Source organism: Cornus florida, unplaced genomic scaffold (assembly GCF_030987335.1).
Source record: "Cornus florida cultivar Cherokee Brave unplaced genomic scaffold, ASM3098733v1 CherokeeBrave_3.0.0_Hap2_Chr08, whole genome shotgun sequence".
In the NCBI taxonomy this organism is placed as follows: Eukaryota; Viridiplantae; Streptophyta; class Magnoliopsida; order Cornales; family Cornaceae; genus Cornus; species Cornus florida.
In genome coordinates this window covers 16,573,559-16,590,882 of record NW_026775578.1, presented here as the reverse complement: position 1 = coordinate 16,590,882, position 17,324 = coordinate 16,573,559, and the positions used below count along the sequence as shown (strand labels likewise).

Below are 17,324 nucleotides of genomic sequence, written 5' to 3'. Positions count from 1 at the left end.
ATTGAGAAACATCTCTGTAATCGCCGTTTAGGCTGTTTCACCGTTGAGCACAGCCTTGCTCACTAGCATCGCCAACGTTGCTGCTCTGTGTAAGCTCCTTCATGCTAACATCACAGTTTCGAGGACACCGTCTTCCCGTCCAATCATCACGGCTATTTTAACTCACCACCGCCGCTTCCTGCCATTCTTTGCAGCAGTTCCGATAGCTCGTGGTCTTGTTTTCCGCTCTGTTTCCTCTATCATTGCCATCAACAATCCTTTCCTGCCCGTCAGAATTGTGACTGTTACAGTCATTGTTCACTCCTTGCAAGGCGGTGGGTCCTTGTTTCACCGCCGTATAGTCCTTTCATTCTCGCCCACTTCAGAATATCCCTGGTTGCCGTTCTTCATTGTCGTCCTCCATTATTGGCGTTCTCTAACCGCATTCTTGATCCTCGGTATGTTCATTACTAGCATTGTCATTTTACAAAATTATTTATTTTTATATATTTTATAAAATAGTTCAGTAAGAATAATTTAATCAACTTAGGGTTTAAATTTGTCAGAGTAACTTATTTGTAACAAATTAAAACTTTAAAAATATTTTTTTCACGTGTTAAAATCCTCTAGTTCTCACTCTAATTTTCCTTTTTCTATTTTCTCCCTCTCTAAAAATTAGAACATCTCCATTGTTCATGTGATTTGCTAATACTTTTTCAATTGGGCTAAAACACTGTTTTGGGTCAAAATTAAAAACAAAAAGAAAACAGAGGGGCGCCCGCGGCTCGCTAAGAGGGTTGTTAAAAACCACGACACATTGACATGACCCAAATTTGACGACCCACAATAGAGCAAATTGGGTCGCCAAAATTGTCCAAATCGTCGGATTGGGCTGGCGCTGGAGTTGTACTTAATAAACGGAGAGCCAAGTATATTTGAAGACTGTCAGTATGATGACCCTAATTTTTTTGACCTTTATCATTGTCTTTTTGACCTTTATTATTGTTAATTTTATAGGGTAAGAGACGGAAGATATTGCCTATAGTTTTCAGTCGCAGTTTCATGTGCAACTAAATATTGGCTTAATTAGTGAGAATCAATTATTGCAGCTAGTGAATATTTTTCCACCTTGCATACATAGCCCAAAATGCAATAATACATTTTTTTTTGCAAAATAATTCAATAGAAAATGAATTTTTAGTGAATTGTGATTATTATTATTGAATATATTTAATAATATTTGACATTCTATAAGTAATGACTTACAACATGGTTGTTAAAGATGGGCCTAATATTTAAAAAAGTCTCCGTCAAGGTATAATTGAAGTGTCTTAATCTATTACAGTCCATACTCCTTCGATCAGGCTTAGGCTTCAGAATAAAAAAGGCATGCGTTTGTATATTTTAATAATTTTTTTATATTTAATGACTACTAAATTAAAATATTCTATATCATATATCATACAATAATTTTTTTATATTTAATGACTACTAAATTAAAATATTCTATATCATATATCATACAATAGTAGTTAACCTTACAAAATATTTGATTTTTTTATAATAAATTTATGGTTCAAAAAATGGTTAACAATTATTATTATTTTTAATCAAATAATGAAAATAATAGATTGAAGTATCAAAATGAAAATTCATACCTTAATGTGAGAAGTAAAAAGCATAAAATAGAAAAATAATTATAAAATTTAAAACAAAATTTTAAAAGGCAATACAAATCAAATAATAAAAGAGTATTAATTGAAAGATTTTTCTACAAAAGTAGTACTACTACGTATAAAATTGTTCACTAGTTTTTATTTTTTTTATATTTATTTTTATAAATTGTTCGCTGGTTTTTTTTTTGGAAATTCAAGCAACTGATATTTATATAGAAAAGTGTACATGGAAGGCCTTAGGCCAAAGTACAAAACAGGCCCAGTGGGCAGCAATGAAGCAACAAGGAACAAGCCAACCCAAACAAAAACAGATACCGACATTAACGGCTTGTTAGCCGATAATAAGGGACCTGCTAAACACTCCGGTGATGAACCCTAATGAGAAAGTTCCGCGAAGAAGGTAGAGCTCAATCCGGCGGCCGGCGTGGAGGACGGCAATGCGAGGAGAGACGTTCCAGTCTCTGAGAATCCTCCTCGAAGCTGAGCTCTCTTTAAGGAAACCAAGCTTGAGAATTGCGGTTACAGTGGAGCAAACCTTTGCACAGAGTACTGTCTGCGAGATCTTCTCCCCCCGATAAATTTGTGCGTTTCTCTCTTCCCAAGAATGATATACAAGTGAGGAGAGGCATAATTTGCGGAGACAATTGTTCGCTAGTTGATTTCTAGGGCGAGGTTCCGTCTTCAAAGCTTGCATTAAAAGCATATATGTAAGTTTGGATTATAGGTTGATCCCGCTGCAATCTTCTCACAGATCGACTTCACTCTTTCTTGCTGGTATGCGTCCTCTCTCTCTATATGCTTGTACACATGTTCATATGTAGTATGTATATACACATTTTCTTTCGAATTTTTATGTGCATGATAAATACATACTTCGGATTGTAGGGTTTTGGAATTTAATGAATGATTGGACAGTGGAATTATTTTCTAGATTTAGTTTGGAGTGACGAAATTGGAAGGAAAAGAAAATAAAAGTATTGATGAAATTGGAGGGAAAAGAAAGGGAGGGATAGTTATTTTCGTTAGATACAACGGCAGCCCATCCTCACGCCCCGGCGATTTCTCTTCTACAGTTCCAGCGTTACTCCAGCTATGGCGTCATTTCTTCAATTTTTTGTAGAAAACCCAAAATTTGTTGTTTGGATCAAAAAGATCATACTACGTTTGATATTTTGCTAAAATTTGGAGAGCCGTTTGGAGAAAGCCCGAGAATTGAAGCTCATACACGTAAGATATCGAAGCTTTCTTTTGGGTTTTTGCTCAAAGTTCAGATTTTGGTTGATCTTGAGCCATACTTCAGATTTGATTGATCTTGAGCCATATTTTCGTTATATTGCAACCCATTTGATAAAAAGAGTTGATAATTGTATCTTTGATTTGATGGGAAATTGTCGTGTGACACCATCTGTAAGAAGAAAAAGTCGTAAGCACAAACCAAATCCATTTGTTCGACTATGGTGCGAACCATAAATTACATCTGAGAATGGTGGATACAAGTCCTACGTATTGGACAACCCAACTGGTCATGAAAATGAGCGGACGTAGGAATTGGGTCGTGAGCTTGGTTGTGGCGAATTCGGGTTACATAAGTGTTTGCTTGTAAGTCAATATCAAAGAAGCAGCTAAAGACCCGAACAATACAAACAATAAAACCTCATCTCTAAGGATACCAAGAACAGATCTCAAGCCATGTATACATGGCAATTGCATAAATTGAGGCTGCAAAATACAATTTTTTAGTTCATTCAAACATGAATTAGAAGGCCGTGCTAGAATTAGTTAAAAGTTATTTTACTTCTTATCCATCCGTACTAGTGGGTGGCTAGCTGAAAAAAATACATTACTACTTGTGCATACCATTGAGTGTTGATTCCCAGCTGCAAGGGTACTCAAACTCTTGATTCTTGCTACTATTGGGAAAATTAAGTCCATACTAGTTTTGTCTTTTGTAAGGACAAACAACAAGTGCAACACTTCTCAGTGCTAGCAATTCACCCAGAATAGCTTAGATTGCTATCGTCTATTACATAAATTTTCTTGTTTATGTATGTTTGTACATGTATAGCCAGAAAAAAGATGTAATGCACCTCATTCAGTTGAAATTTAAATATAGAAGGGTATGGCAGTAAATTCCATAAAATAGTTTCCTTTTTTTTTTTTTTTTTTCCCCCTATAATCCTGCATTTGTATTGTTTGTTTTTCCTTTTGGTTTGTACTAAAACCTGCAAATTTGAATTCTTTAATGATAGATGGTAATTTATCAGTTTTTTTTTTTTTTTTTTTTTTTTTTTTTTTTTTTTTTCATAATTAATTTATCAGATTCTATATCTCGAGACTTGACTTCTATTTGAAATATATATATATATATTAATTCTACATTTATTTTATTTTTAATTTGTGCTAAATGTTTTGCAATTATGATTACTCATTTCCTCAAAAAGGGAATTCCCGAATTATGTCTTTATGCCTGCATAAACCATTTGCATTCTATTTCAATGTACTTTATTCATTACATTGTGATGATCATGGCGCTGGCATTTATTTTTGAATACTTGGTGGTTAGTTTATAGATTGACAAGTGTATTAAACTAGAATCTGTTAATAAGTTTTTTGAGATCAGTGACTTGCATGTTCTCACAACACCTCAGGGAATATAGGGTCCTAACATTTCTTTTTTAGTCATCTTTCACCTTTAATATCTTATGTTCAACATTTAACTGCAAATCAAGAGACCCCCATATGATATAAAAAATTTATTGCTTTTGCACATTTGGGGTTTAAGAAATAATTCTGTTAAAGGTTTTCATTTTACAATGGACGATGTGATTGTTTGTTCCAACACCGATAAATACTGGGGATAGACAAATGAAGGAAACATATATAGACATAGAGGAGGACGAATATACTATATTATCGTTTCCTATGAGTGTTTCAGTGATTCTCTGATGGGTCTTTTAGTCAACTGTTGACCTTCTGACTTATCTCTATGAATTCTCCTTGTTTGCAGAATAATAGTGGAGAATCCTGGCATAGTTATTACACATATGGCATGAGGGTGGAAGGGGAGGAGGCCTCGCCCAGGAATATTAGGAACCAGATTAAGAAAAACAGGAGTATGAGACCAAGGCTTCATAGGAGGGAGGTAAGTGCATGGACGCGGTGCATAATAAATAGGGTGGAGGTTAGTTTCAAATCAAGTAAAGAAGTAAGAAAAGGAAAGATAAGAAGGAACAAGATGTTTGTAATGATGATGTTCATCATTGTGGGTATCATGAAAAAGATGGAGATGTATAGAAACTAGCTGTTTTTTTTTTGGTATTTTTTTTTTTAAATTTTTTGTTATTTATCCATTTTATATTATATATTAAAAAGTTGGTTGGCAAAATTTTGCCTGTTGCTTTTGGTTATAGAATTTATCTGGGTTGTTTTTAGATGAATGGATATGACCATGTTTCACCATATTGCTCCTAGTATTGTTAGATTGGTGTTTTACACTTTTAGATGCGACTTTATCAAATAGCTCCAACAAAGCACTGAATTTTGTAGAAATCTCCATATCATTTACAAATAGTGAATATTTGTTGTAGTTCTGAGATCTTGTGGACAATTTTTGATCGTCAATATTATGTAAAGGAATTTCTAAATGGGCCTTTAGTGACAGATCAGCAGTCAATGATTTTTAGCATCTGCTGGTTCATGCCTCTTATTTTTGTATTCTGATACAAAATTTTGAATGTTCATAATGCAATATTCCCATAGTGATCTCAGTGTTCATTATCCTGTAAAATGGGATTTTGTTTTTGTTTTTTACATTAAGGTGTTTCGATTGAGTGTATAACTTATTTTTCCCTTCTTTTTTTCCCCAGGATTTAACTGAACTTATTATTTGTAATCTGAATTCTTATCAACAATACTTATTTTTGCTTTGGTGATCCATTGACGTTGGTATCTTCTCTAAGTTGTGATTAGCAGCTACCTCACTACTATATCTGGACTTGCATTTGTTAGCATCAATATACTTCTTTAATTTAATTAATATTACATCAATTAATGTACTTCTGTTTTACAATTTCTATCAACTATTGGTAATTTTCTTGGGTTACCTTGATAGTTTGTCATGTTGCGTTGTCGGGTTAATGCCGATTATCTCCTAAACAGAACTTTTATTCTAATTGCAGGTGTGAAGATATCAAATACCATGGGTGATTGTACAAAACACAGAATTTTGATGGTGTCTGATTTTTTCTATCCCAACTTTGGGGGTGTCGAGAATCACATTTATTATCTATCACAATGCTTGCTCAAGCTTGGCCACAAGGTCATAGAATGCATTTAGTTTGTTGATTGAACTCCTTGCCTTGTAGCCTTTTCTACCAATTAGCGACTACTGTAGCATGCAATAATTATCCTTAGATGTTTAGAAATGGTTTATTTCTTGTGTTTAAGGAAGAATTTGAATACAGTTTTTACAGATAATTATCCTTTTGTGTTCCGAATGTGGATTGTTTAGAAAGTAAGTAACTTTCTCTAACATGTTTTGGAAAATATAACATTGTTACAGAGGAGCATGTATTAACTTATTTCATTTCTTTGTTTTTTTTTCCCTTTTAAAAATTATCCTTTTTAAATCTTACTCTTAATATATTTTTAGAAACAAGATAAATTTTAGAGTAAATTGCCGCAATTATCAGATTTATTTTGTTTGCTTTTGGCTGTTGTTTGTTAAACAGACTTTTGTTTTATGATGCCTCAGGTGGTTGTTATGACTCATGCTTATGGAAATCGTTCCGGGGTTAGATATATGACACATGGCCTCAAAGTCTATTATGTACCCTGGAAACCATTTCTTATGCAGAACACCTTGCCCACCATTTATGGGACGCTTCCAATTATAAGGACAATTCTCATTCGGGAAAAGATATCTTTGGTGCATGGACATCAAGCCTTCTCAACTCTTTGTCATGAAGCTTTGATGCACGCACGCACGATGGGATATAAAGTTGTATTTACTGACCATTCACTGTATGGTTTTGCTGATGTGGGTAGCATTCACATGAACAAGGTTCTGCAATTTGCTCTAGCAGATGTGACTCAGGCTATTTGTGTTTCTCATACAAGTAAGGAAAACACAGTCTTAAGGTCAGGGTTGCCGCCAGAAAAGGTTTTTGTTATACCAAATGCGGTGGACACAGCTATGTTCAAGCCTGCCCCAGAGCGACTCAGCAATAATGAAATTGTTGTAGTTGTGATAAGTAGATTGGTTTATCGGAAGGGTGCAGATCTGCTCGTCGAAGTCATTCCCGAAGTGTGCAGTTTGTATCCGAATGTGAGTTTTTCCGACCACTAGAATGCTTTTATATAGTTTTGAATATTATCAGCATAATCCCATTTGAACAACATATTGACATACAGGATTCTCTCACTCTTCTTATTTCTTCCATTTTTCTTTTTCTTTGGGGTGGGGTGTGTGTGTGTGAGGATTTGATGTTATACAATATCCTAGATATATTCTTGTCAGAGTTATGATTGATTTTTTCAGGGCTAATCTTAAAGGAATTATTAATTTCTGTACTGGCAATTGTGCCTTGTGGATTCATTTAAAAACAGATTGTTCAGAAAGGCCTTAGGGGTTAACCAAAAAGTGATATAGGTTCTTGGTAGTTTATATATGTATTTTATGTTTCATGTTACCTTTGGAAGTTTAGAAATATTTCCCAAAATGTATTTTATATGCTCAGAAAACTATTTTACCTTGCTAACGTGATGCACTAATTATGTACCCTCTCTATGAATTGTTCTAGTGTGCACCAAAATCTATTTTGTTATTTCCAAGAGTTTCTCAGCAGATATGACATTTTCTAAATGTTTTACAAAAGTTTATATTTACCTCATCTATACAGGTAGAAATTATTTCTCCTTCTGCTCATCTCTTCATCCGCCTTTGGGGGTAGCTACGCTAACGCTGTTCCAGAGGCCACTAAATGCACTTTATGTTAATAATTTTTATCTTGGCAATTCGATATTTCTGATTACATTGACTTGTGAAACCTTGACATTTAAGGTGCTGCCATTTAAGTGATAAACATATAGGCATCAGATTACATTTTATTTGATGGTTTAAAATTATCCTGGAATCTTTTTGAAGACTAATACCAACTTGTAACATAACATATTCGTAATTATTACCACCCTTTTATTTATTTATTTCTATCATCTCATCTGGAATAATGTATGAAGGTTCGTTTCATTGTTGGAGGAGATGGGCCTAAAAGAGTGCGTCTGGAAGAGATGAGGGAAAAACACTCTCTTCAAGATCGAGTTGAAATGTTAGGTGCTGTTCCCCATGCTAAAGTACGGTCTGTCTTGATTTCTGGCCATATATTCCTAAACAGGTATAGACAACTCATTTCATTTTAGTAAGATTTCGTTTTCTAAAATTTCTGTAGTTTGATCAACTCACTAGAAATTTTAACTCTAAACTTCTTCTGGTTATTTGATGTAGTCTAGGTATGGCTAATGTTCCGTTTGGTATGAAGGATGAAAAAATGTAGGGAAGGGATGGGAGGAAGGATTGAAGAGGCATCCCTAGGGGAGGGAGGGTATTTATCATTCTTTTTGTTTGGTTGAGTGGAAGGCAAGGACAAAGGTCATATTATCATTGCAGTTTACCCTTTAAGGATTTAAATTAAAACACTTAAATGAGGGTGATAAAGTCTTTTCGATTTTTTCCAACAAATATTCATTCCATTTCTCTCGTCTTCTTCCCACTTTTGGATGGAAGCAAAATGGTTGATCCAGAGGGATGTTTCATCCCTCCTCCCATCCGTCTCCCCCCTCTACCAAACAAGAGAAGCTTGCTCCATTCCTCCTCTTTTTCATCTCTCCCCCCTTCATTCCCTCCAATTAAATGTAGGGTAGGTTCCATTATGGATGTTTCTTTTATATTTCCTTATCATTCAGGACATAATGATAGTTGAGAGCCTAAGGTACTTGAGATATCTCTTCACCTGCACTAATACGTCCTGATATAAATAAGTATGGAGTTCATACCAAAAACTGAAAATGTGTAGCACTTCACTATATATGAATAAGATGGAACTCCCTTATCAATTATAAATATTAAAGGGTGCTTTCTACTATTTTGTGTCAAATTCGCTTGAAAAACAAGAAGAAATATTTGTTCTCTTTTCTATTTGAAGCAATCTTCCTATCAGCAGCAGAGCTAGGTATTTGCTCTCATGGGTGTTGAGCATGGTTCAAATGGACAAGAAAATCCCAGCTAAGGAAGAAAGTGAACATGATTTCATGGAACCTGGAAACCCTTAGAGACTTATAAAATATTTACAAATGAATTCAAAATTTTTGCAGAATTTTCACTACCATTTTATTGAAAATAAAAGATATTCATAATCTCACATTTTTCAAAGAGAACTTCTTTCAGTTTTTACCTGTTCTCTAAAATCTATCTTTTGCAGTTCTTTAACAGAAGCATTTTGCATAGCCATATTGGAGGCTGCTAGTTGTGGATTATTAACAGTCAGTACACGCGTTGGTGGTGTCCCAGAGGCACGTGTATCAAAAGATTTTTTATCTACCTGGTTAATTTGATAAAACTTGCCTGTTTGAGTCTCAACTGAGGAATATGATATTTATTTGCTTCAATTAAAATTTTCAGAATTTCCTGATTTAGCATTTTTTTTATTTCTTTTAGTCATTCTCCTCTCTCATCAGGTTTTACCAGATGATATGATTGTCCTTGCGGAACCAGATCCTGGTGATATGATACAAGCAATCAGGAAAGCATTAACCATACTTCCCCAGATTGATCCTCAAGACATGCATCTTCGTGTAAGTGAAATCTCTAAAATGTGTTTTCTTTTCTTAAATATGCTGCTCAATTATTTACCAAGTACACACACACACACACACATAAATATATATGCTGCTCAATTGTGTTTGTCTTTGTTTTTTTATATATGCTGCCAGATGAAAAAATTGTACAGTTGGCATGATGTTGCCAAAAGGACGGAGATAGTGTATGACCGTGCTTTGAACTGCTCCAATCCGAATCTTTTAGAACGACTCCCGCGGTATGCTCTGAAGAATTTATGTTTAATTTTTTCTTTCTTGTCACCTTAATAAATGAAATCTGATTAGGTGGTTGTGGAACCTTTACTATGATTGTAAGCTTAAGTTCTTTAGTAAACAAGTGCAATATATTTGATGCAATGAGCAGTTTGTGTAGACCATCTTTAATAGTGATTATGCCTTTTCTTTAAACACACAATTCTACATTTGGTGATGATACATGGTTATATTGTTCATGTGGTACTGTAACTGTTCAAAATTTTTAGCTTCAACCAAATGACATGTTGTGAGTTTTACTTTTATGTTTATTAAATTGTGAGGTAAAGGGATAAAACTTAGATTAGATAGTATTGTTTATATCTGAAAAGTAATTAGGTTAATATTTAGTCATTACCTGGGGTATCTTTTTAATGTTTTATTATTTTGTTTATTTTAAGACCAGTATTATTTAGGTAGGCTGCATGTGTAATCAGGAGCACATTTCAGGATATTTAATTTTTCAAATTCCACCTTAGATAATAAAATTAGTTTGACAGTAGGGAATTTTACATAGATGCCTTGAAGCAGTTTCAAGCTTTGCTGACAACTAAGTGTGTTGTTAGGTATCTTACATGTGGTGCTTGGGCAGGCAAGCTTTTCTGCTTGGTTATGCTTATTGATTTTTTGTTTTGGAGGCTATTACAATTATTGCAGGTACATTTTTTTTTGGTTATATTCTAATTTAGCCACTGGTTTCACATCTTAGTTGTAACAATTTTCTGTTGGTCCTCCACATGGTATTGTGTTTTCATGTTGGTAACTGTTGCAGTTTTTCTTAGCCTGCAGTGAATATCGAAGAGGTACCAGATATTAATTTGCCAATTTGTCAACATGAAAGAGATGTCATGGAATTTCAATGAGGAACAAAGCTTGAAATGATAATTAGGGTTCGAACGTCGCTTATTTTAAATTGGGAGCCATTTAGTGGATGGAGGTAGTATTTAATTTGATCTATCAATTTCATCCTGTATGTATATAGGTACTATTCAATAGTTTCAGAAGGAAGTTCCAGACACAATTAATGCCTCTCTAACATCTGTTGTTGCCCATTTGCAATTATGCTTTCATGCTACCCTGCTGCCAAAATTGATGGTAAGCCTTGGCTTCCTGGAAAGGGAATAACATAACCACAGGTGTACCAGGAGATATTTTTAAATATTTTTTTTTTAATAAATGGATCGATCGTATATAAAGTACAGGAATTTATATACAGGAATAATGTTTTCTTACGGTGGTCCTTATTTGTCCAATCGCTCTCTCATTTTGTAGGAACCTGGGCGAGAATTAGAGTGTCATTGTAAAGAATTTAAAGCTTCAGCTACTCGAGGCAGGAACAGAGGTTAATTTTCATGACAATTTATCTCAGTTATTAGCAGAAAGCAAGACAAGATAAGTGACTTTTGGGTAAACATTGGCAACACAATGTGTGCGTAGCGAGCAATTATATTATGTTGGAGAAACTAGACCTTGTTATTGTGTTTCCTAAATCATTTTTGTTGTAGTTAAAATTACTTTGACACCATGAAGACTATGGTCAAGGCAAACAATGTCTTGTCAATTGTCATTGTACTGTGATATGAGCTTAGCAGTCACTGACTCACTGTGGTGTCCAACTGTTGAAGAATAGTTACGTGTCTCTTAATCTTTACCGGCCTCAGAAAATTGAAGTCCTTTATTTTGTTTTTTCTCTAAACGAAAGGAGATTTTTGTCTAGGACCTTAAAACTATTTTAGGCTTCGGATTTTGTTTGATATGTGGGATTGTTTTCCCCAATTTTATTGGCTGAGCATCCTATTAATCTCACTCATTGTGCATAATTTTATTGTTCTATGTTTTGAAAGTTCAAGTAAATTCGCGCTCACACAGGCTTCGGAGAGGTCATACCGGCTCAACGACATAATGCGTTGATGCATGACTAATCATGCTTGCTCAGACTCTGGAAAGATTTTTCAGAGTGTCCTGGTCGGCAAAAATGTTTTTGTAAGTTTAAAACCCTTTTTAGCATATTTTGTTTATAAAAAAATTCTAAAAATTATTAGGATTCAATTTTGGTCACTTTCTCAAAAATATATTGATATATGTGATTTTCAACTCACTCTAATGGTAAAATATCTTCTCCTTCAAAGGGAAGGTGAATGTGCATCATGAGAAGCTTGCCTTATGGCAAAAAATAAAAAAAAAAAAAAAAATCCTTGAGCAATTTTAAAAGATAAATCAAATTCCTCAAAAGAGAAGCTAGAGAGAATTATATAACTCAATTTGACATTTTCTAAACGAAATTTGCCAATAAAACTTTTATTATACCAATGTATAGCCACTCTCTTTCATTGCCTGGTATTTTATTAATTAAGGTGTCAAATTTACTCTATAGGGTAAAGATGATGAAGGATTTGTATATTTTTTTTATTCAATTAATTTTGACAAGTAATTTAAAATGATTTGTAAAAAGTAACTCGTCCGTTTGGTTTGATATAATTTTATGATAAAAAAAAAGGTGAAAGAAAGTGAAGTGAAAGAAAGGAAAATCAAAATTTTATGATGCATTAACATGAAAGTTTTGAAAAAAATATTATTTTGTTAGTTTGGGTAAGATGAAAGTCAAAAGAAAATAATTCTACTTCACAAAACTACCTTTATATCTATTGAAATTTTAAAAATAAACATTGTGCAATGGGTGATGGGTGATGTAAAAAAATATAAAATAAAATAAGGCAATCAATTTTTAAAAGTTGAATTTTACATAATTAGAGAGCACACACTCAACCAAGTATTAATATTTTTTATCTTTTATATTTGAATCACTATTTACTTCTATACAAGGTTAAGGGTTAGTAAATTATATTAAAAAAAATACCACCTCTTCTATATTATGTGAAAAAAAAGGGAAGAAGATTGTTTCATAAAATTGCTCACAAGTCACAACTAACGAAGGATAAGAGAGTTACCAAAAACAAAAACAAAAAAATAAAAAAAAGGGACTTCGTCCCGGGAAAATAATATTTTGCGTGTTTTATATTTTGCGTGTTTTGTGAGTGAATAGTTTTGAAGAAAAATAGGTAATAGGGGAAACCAAATTTTCTCTTCCCTTTATTTTTCTTTCCATCCAAACTCCAAAAAAGCTTAAATATTTTTCTTTCCAATTCCAAAAAAGCTTAAATTTTTTTTCTTTCCTTTTTTTTTTTTTTTTTAGTCGAATGTAACTAATCAAACAAAACCTACTAGATTCTTCGACTCAATGGTGTTGAACTCCTCTTCTATTTGATGTTTCACACGCTTAAATCGACCATATATTTAAAGTTTGAAGTTTAAATTTTAAACCTATTAAAAAATAAAAAAATGGAAAGTAAACCCTTTTAAAATCTCCTCTCTTGTTTGGGAACAACCAAAAATGTAAAATCTGTTCCATTGAAAGTCGAAACCCCCTCTTTGATTCCTCTCTCTCTCTCTCTCTCTATCTCTGTGCATAAACCCAAGAAACCTCTCTCTTATTCTCTCTCTCCATAAACCCTAGAAACCGCTCTGGATATCTATTTTTCTCTTTCAGCACTCATGGAATGGGAAACAATAGGCTTGGAATCACCATCAACATCAACAACTCAGCAGCAACCGAGCCGAGTTTCCACGAGTCAACTCGCTCCCTACTCGTCCACAACTCGTGATCTCCTCTCTCCATGCCCTTCGTCTTCGAAAAAGAAAGATCGGCACAGAAAGGTGAACGGAAGAGGCCGGCGGGTCCGAGTCCCGGCCTTGTGCGCCGCCCGAATCTTCCAACTCACACGCGAACTCGGCCACCGCACCGAGGGAGAAACCATCGACTGGCTCCTCCGCCACGTTCCTCCCTCCCACTTCCCCTCTTCCTCCGCTCCTCCAAGCAACACCGCCGCCTCCGCGCCTTCTCATTCGGAATCTCCGATGACTCCTTACTTTGCTCCGCCGATTACGGCGGTCACGGGGAACGATTGTTTACCGGAACTCCTCCTGTTCCCAGCGGAGAGTGAGAGTGCGTTCCCGAACATGTCATTCACGTCGTTGTTGATGGAAGGAGGAGGAGAAATTGAAGATCAGTTGAGGAGAGAGAAAGTGAACGATGATGCTTATTCTCAGCGATCAATAGATACGGACTACTCTAGTTTCTTTTGAATTTAACGAATGTGAAATCTGTTTCGGATTATTGGAATGGGACCCGATGTTTGTTTCTTGTTTTGGTTGGGGCCACATAGTAGTATGTATGTGTGTATACACAATGTTGGGACTTTATGGTAGATCATGGCAATGAATAGCCATACTTGTGTTTTTTTTTTTTTTTTCCTTGGCCTCGTGGAGAATTGACCATTGTTTTAGGATAAGAAATGCCAAGCTGAATTTGATCATCATTAATTATGTATCCAATGAATTACTAATTTGCATTATTTTACCACTTCATTCATAATATGATCGCATTGATTCACTTTCACGGAGATTGTCTCAAAACACTTTACATTATTTTACCACTTTAATATTCTCAAAATACTTTACTTATTTCACACTTTGATCATATTGACAAAGAGGTGATAGTCTCAAAATACTTTACATTATTTCACTACTTTACTCTTTGATGATGACTAAATTTTTTTTTTTTTTTTTAAAAAAACTTTTAAATAATATTTTAAAATTAAACATTATATTTTTAAAACTTGTAACATTTTTTTACTAAAAATATTTTTATATTTTTACTTTAAAAAATCTTGTCATAAATGAACGAATTGTTGTTAATTTCACAAAGAGCTCATACTTTTATGTAATTGTTTATTTATTTATTTCAGGATGGGAAGATTTCATTAGGGTGGAACTGTAAAGAGCAGAAGAGGAAGGGTTACATTTCTTTCCACACTACACAAGTGAAAGCTGAGAGAGGGATAGAAGAAAAGATAGGAACCGTATCATGATGGGTACAGATTAGAATGAGCCATTGAACCTTATGACATAGTAGCACCATGTTTAACTTAAAAATCAACCTTCAAATATCTACTTTTTGATTCAGAACCAACTTTACACTTAAATGGTAATTTCTTATTTCTTTTAAAAAAATCAACAGAGTAAGTGGTTGTCGAAAGCTTGTTACTTAAACAGAGTGTTAAGGTACCGGAAAATGTCGTTTTTGGTCATCTTAAAAGATGAAGTTGTAAGGAAATCCAATAAAAATGAAGGCTATTCTCGTTATTTCATAGATCCTACTTTCAAAATTTGTTGGCTGAAACTTCTATTTGCTTGCAACTCCTGTGCACTCTCTCTCTCTTTCAAAGACACTAAAAGGCTACTGTAGTCATTTCAAATCCTTGTTTTTCATGTTTTTCTGTTCTATATGAGACTGATCATCAATTCTTTGCCCTTCTCAAAATTTTCATTTTCGTGTATTATCCTTTCAATCTGGCCACACCACACCACACCACACCACAAGCCAAACCCTCAAATCTTAAAAGCAGCGTAAAATTGTTTGGGAGTAGTTGTTATCCAAAATAATGTCTAAGTATACCATATATTATAGTATTATTATTTAAATATTGTGTTAAATTATAATGTGTGTGTGTGTGTATATATATATATATAACAATAATTGTAAAACAATAATCTATATATATATAATTATAAAATATAGTTATAAGAAATAAAATAAAAACTATAAAAAATAAAAGAACCTCATTAAAAAGTCAAGCCTAAAATTTGATTTTATATCCTTAAGACAAATTTGCCCCGCTATGGTGCTAACGGATTCAGTGGCGTCTATCTCCTAGGATACAACGACTTATCTTCCTTCGATGGTAGCACTGCAAACCGAAGAAATCGACGAACTGGCTCAGTGTAGTACTCTTTGACTCGAATTCGGACTCGAACTCATTGACTAAGGCTCGAAGCGACAGACTAAAGCTCGAACCTACGAGATTAAGACTCAAACCCACAGATTAAAGCTCTGTATGCAAGATGAGAGAAGAGGAGAAAATTCAGAATCAGAGAAAAATGATTTTGAATTTTGGTGTGAATTGCAAATGATCCAAATGAGGTATTTATAGGCAGCAAGGTGCCTATTTGGGTGGGTGCAACCATGGGTCACAATGGTTCAGAACCAGGTGCACCATTTGGAAAAAAAAAAAAAGAAAATTGTTTTCTGGTTTTAATTTAAATTCAAAATACCATAAAACTGTTTTTAATCCATTTATGAAATCCATCAAACATGTCCAATTTCGCCCATTTGAATAAGCGCAGCAAAAAATAAAATCCAGCACAGGCCTAATTTTGTTTAATTAAATGGATTTTATAATTAAGCCCAAGCCCAAACAGCAGGGCTCGCACGTGTGGTAGATGATTTGGACCCAAGCTTGCTTAGGTCCTCCCTCTCTTAAAAATTTGGGTGCCCTTGGGTCCAAACCCAAATCTCATACTTGGCTTATTTAAATTCCAAATGGTTTCAACTTTTTTTCCATGTGGGTCCCACATTTTGCAAATTTAGGTTTATCAAATACCTCACTTTGGAGCTAATTTCTCATTCACCTGGAAACAAATATAAGAAAGTAAATATATCACGTTCATCTCCTTGCGGAAAGGAAAGGTTCGTGTATAGATCTGCAAAAAACTCTTAGCGGAATCTATATCAAATTTCATCCAAAGTATACGTTTTGTACGCCCCATTTCCAACAATAGTCAAACAGAAAAATGATATCTTTTGATTATTTGAACAAGTTACCCAGAAACTGCCAAATACTCCCCTGTCCATCTCTCTCTCTGATCAGACCTCCATTTGATTCCCTTGTCATCTTATTCGTGTGTGCCAACAATCCTTCACAACCATTCTATATAAATCAACACATCCCCCTAAGCCTCTACACCACATTCTGTTTTCTCTACTCTTCATAGTTTAACCTCTGATCAGAGTCTGGTTAGCTCCATTGACCTTGGAACAGACGATCGGCCACAATTTTTGTCTATCTGTCTTTTTTTTTTTTTTTTTTTCCTCTCTTTGTTGAGTTTTTAGGTTTCATAGTTCCCAAAAGGGGATATTTTTTTTGCTTCACACTCTACCAACTGATTTTCCTTCCATTGAGTGAACATACACCAAGTCATGGATCTTGTAGTATCTACATCTGATTGAAAATCAGAACTAGTATACCCGACTGGGACCACATCATCACATCCATAATTGAGCATGTGATCATTGGTTTTCCTAAGGTACTTTATGATATTTTTCTCATTAGATCAGTTATCAAGTCCGAGATTGAATTGATATCTACCGACTATCCCTACAACGTAGCAGATGTCCTGTCTGGTATAGACCATGGCATATATGAGAATCCCACATGCTGAAACATATTATTCCAGTCTCATTTGCTCAATCTCCTTTGTAGTATTGGAAAACTACTTTCTAAAGAGAGCAATCAATGTCAATAAAGTAAGAACTCATTATTTGAGTTTTGCATACCAAACCTAGTCAAAACTTTATCAATGTAGGATTATTAATAGGCTGAGGTTATCACCTTTGACAAGAAGTCCTTACTTTTTTTTCAACATATA

The 17,324-nt window shown here is 34.3% G+C and overlaps 2 protein-coding genes across 14 annotated transcripts; both read left to right on the top strand.

Moving 5' to 3' along the window:
• Positions 1-1,907: 1,907 nt before the first annotated feature.
• Positions 1,908-11,585, top strand: LOC132269594 (phosphatidylinositol N-acetylglucosaminyltransferase subunit A). Of its 13 annotated transcripts, XR_009469543.1 has the most exons (12): positions 1,908-2,429; positions 4,663-4,797; positions 5,834-5,973; positions 6,409-6,981; positions 7,893-8,047; positions 9,131-9,221; positions 9,387-9,503; positions 9,642-9,745; positions 10,346-10,436; positions 10,562-10,669; positions 10,762-10,874; positions 11,052-11,585. XR_009469543.1 is itself a non-coding variant. In XM_059770837.1 (11 exons), exons 3-10 carry the CDS (start codon positions 5,854-5,856, stop codon positions 10,640-10,642), a joined length of 1,332 nt encoding a protein of 443 aa, XP_059626820.1. In that variant the 5' UTR covers positions 1,908-2,429; positions 4,663-4,797; positions 5,834-5,853; the 3' UTR covers positions 10,643-10,669; positions 10,762-11,585. The 13 variants fall into 13 exon arrangements, 10 of the variants coding, with proteins under 10 accessions (XP_059626820.1, XP_059626818.1, XP_059626825.1 ...); XR_009469541.1 differs by lacking the exon at positions 10,762-10,874 and having other exon boundaries at positions 10,562-10,716; XR_009469542.1 differs by having other exon boundaries at positions 10,562-10,874.
• Positions 11,586-12,534: 949 nt separating this feature from the next.
• On the top strand, positions 12,535-14,235 carry LOC132268441 (transcription factor TCP11-like). Its single transcript, XM_059769286.1, has one exon. It carries the CDS (start codon positions 13,332-13,334, stop codon positions 13,920-13,922), a length of 591 nt encoding a protein of 196 aa, XP_059625269.1. The 5' UTR covers positions 12,535-13,331; the 3' UTR covers positions 13,923-14,235.
• The last annotated feature ends 3,089 nt before the right edge of the window (positions 14,236-17,324 follow it).

What these genes read in the sequence shown, in the direction of transcription:
- LOC132268441 (XM_059769286.1), top strand. Translation starts at nt 13,332, where the DNA reads ATGGAATGGGAAACAATAGGCTTGGAATCACCATCAACATCAACAACT.
- LOC132269594 (XM_059770834.1), top strand. Translation starts at nt 5,854, where the DNA reads ATGGGTGATTGTACAAAACACAGAATTTTGATGGTGTCTGATTTTTTC. An exon ending in TGCTCAAGCTTGGCCACAAG is followed by an intron (nt 5,974 to 6,408) that starts GTCATAGAATGC and finishes ATGATGCCTCAG; the next exon opens with GTGGTTGTTATGACTCATGC. An exon ending in GGCTATTACAATTATTGCAG is followed by an intron (nt 10,437 to 10,561) that starts GTACATTTTTTT and finishes AGTTTTTCTTAG; the next exon opens with CCTGCAGTGAATATCGAAGA.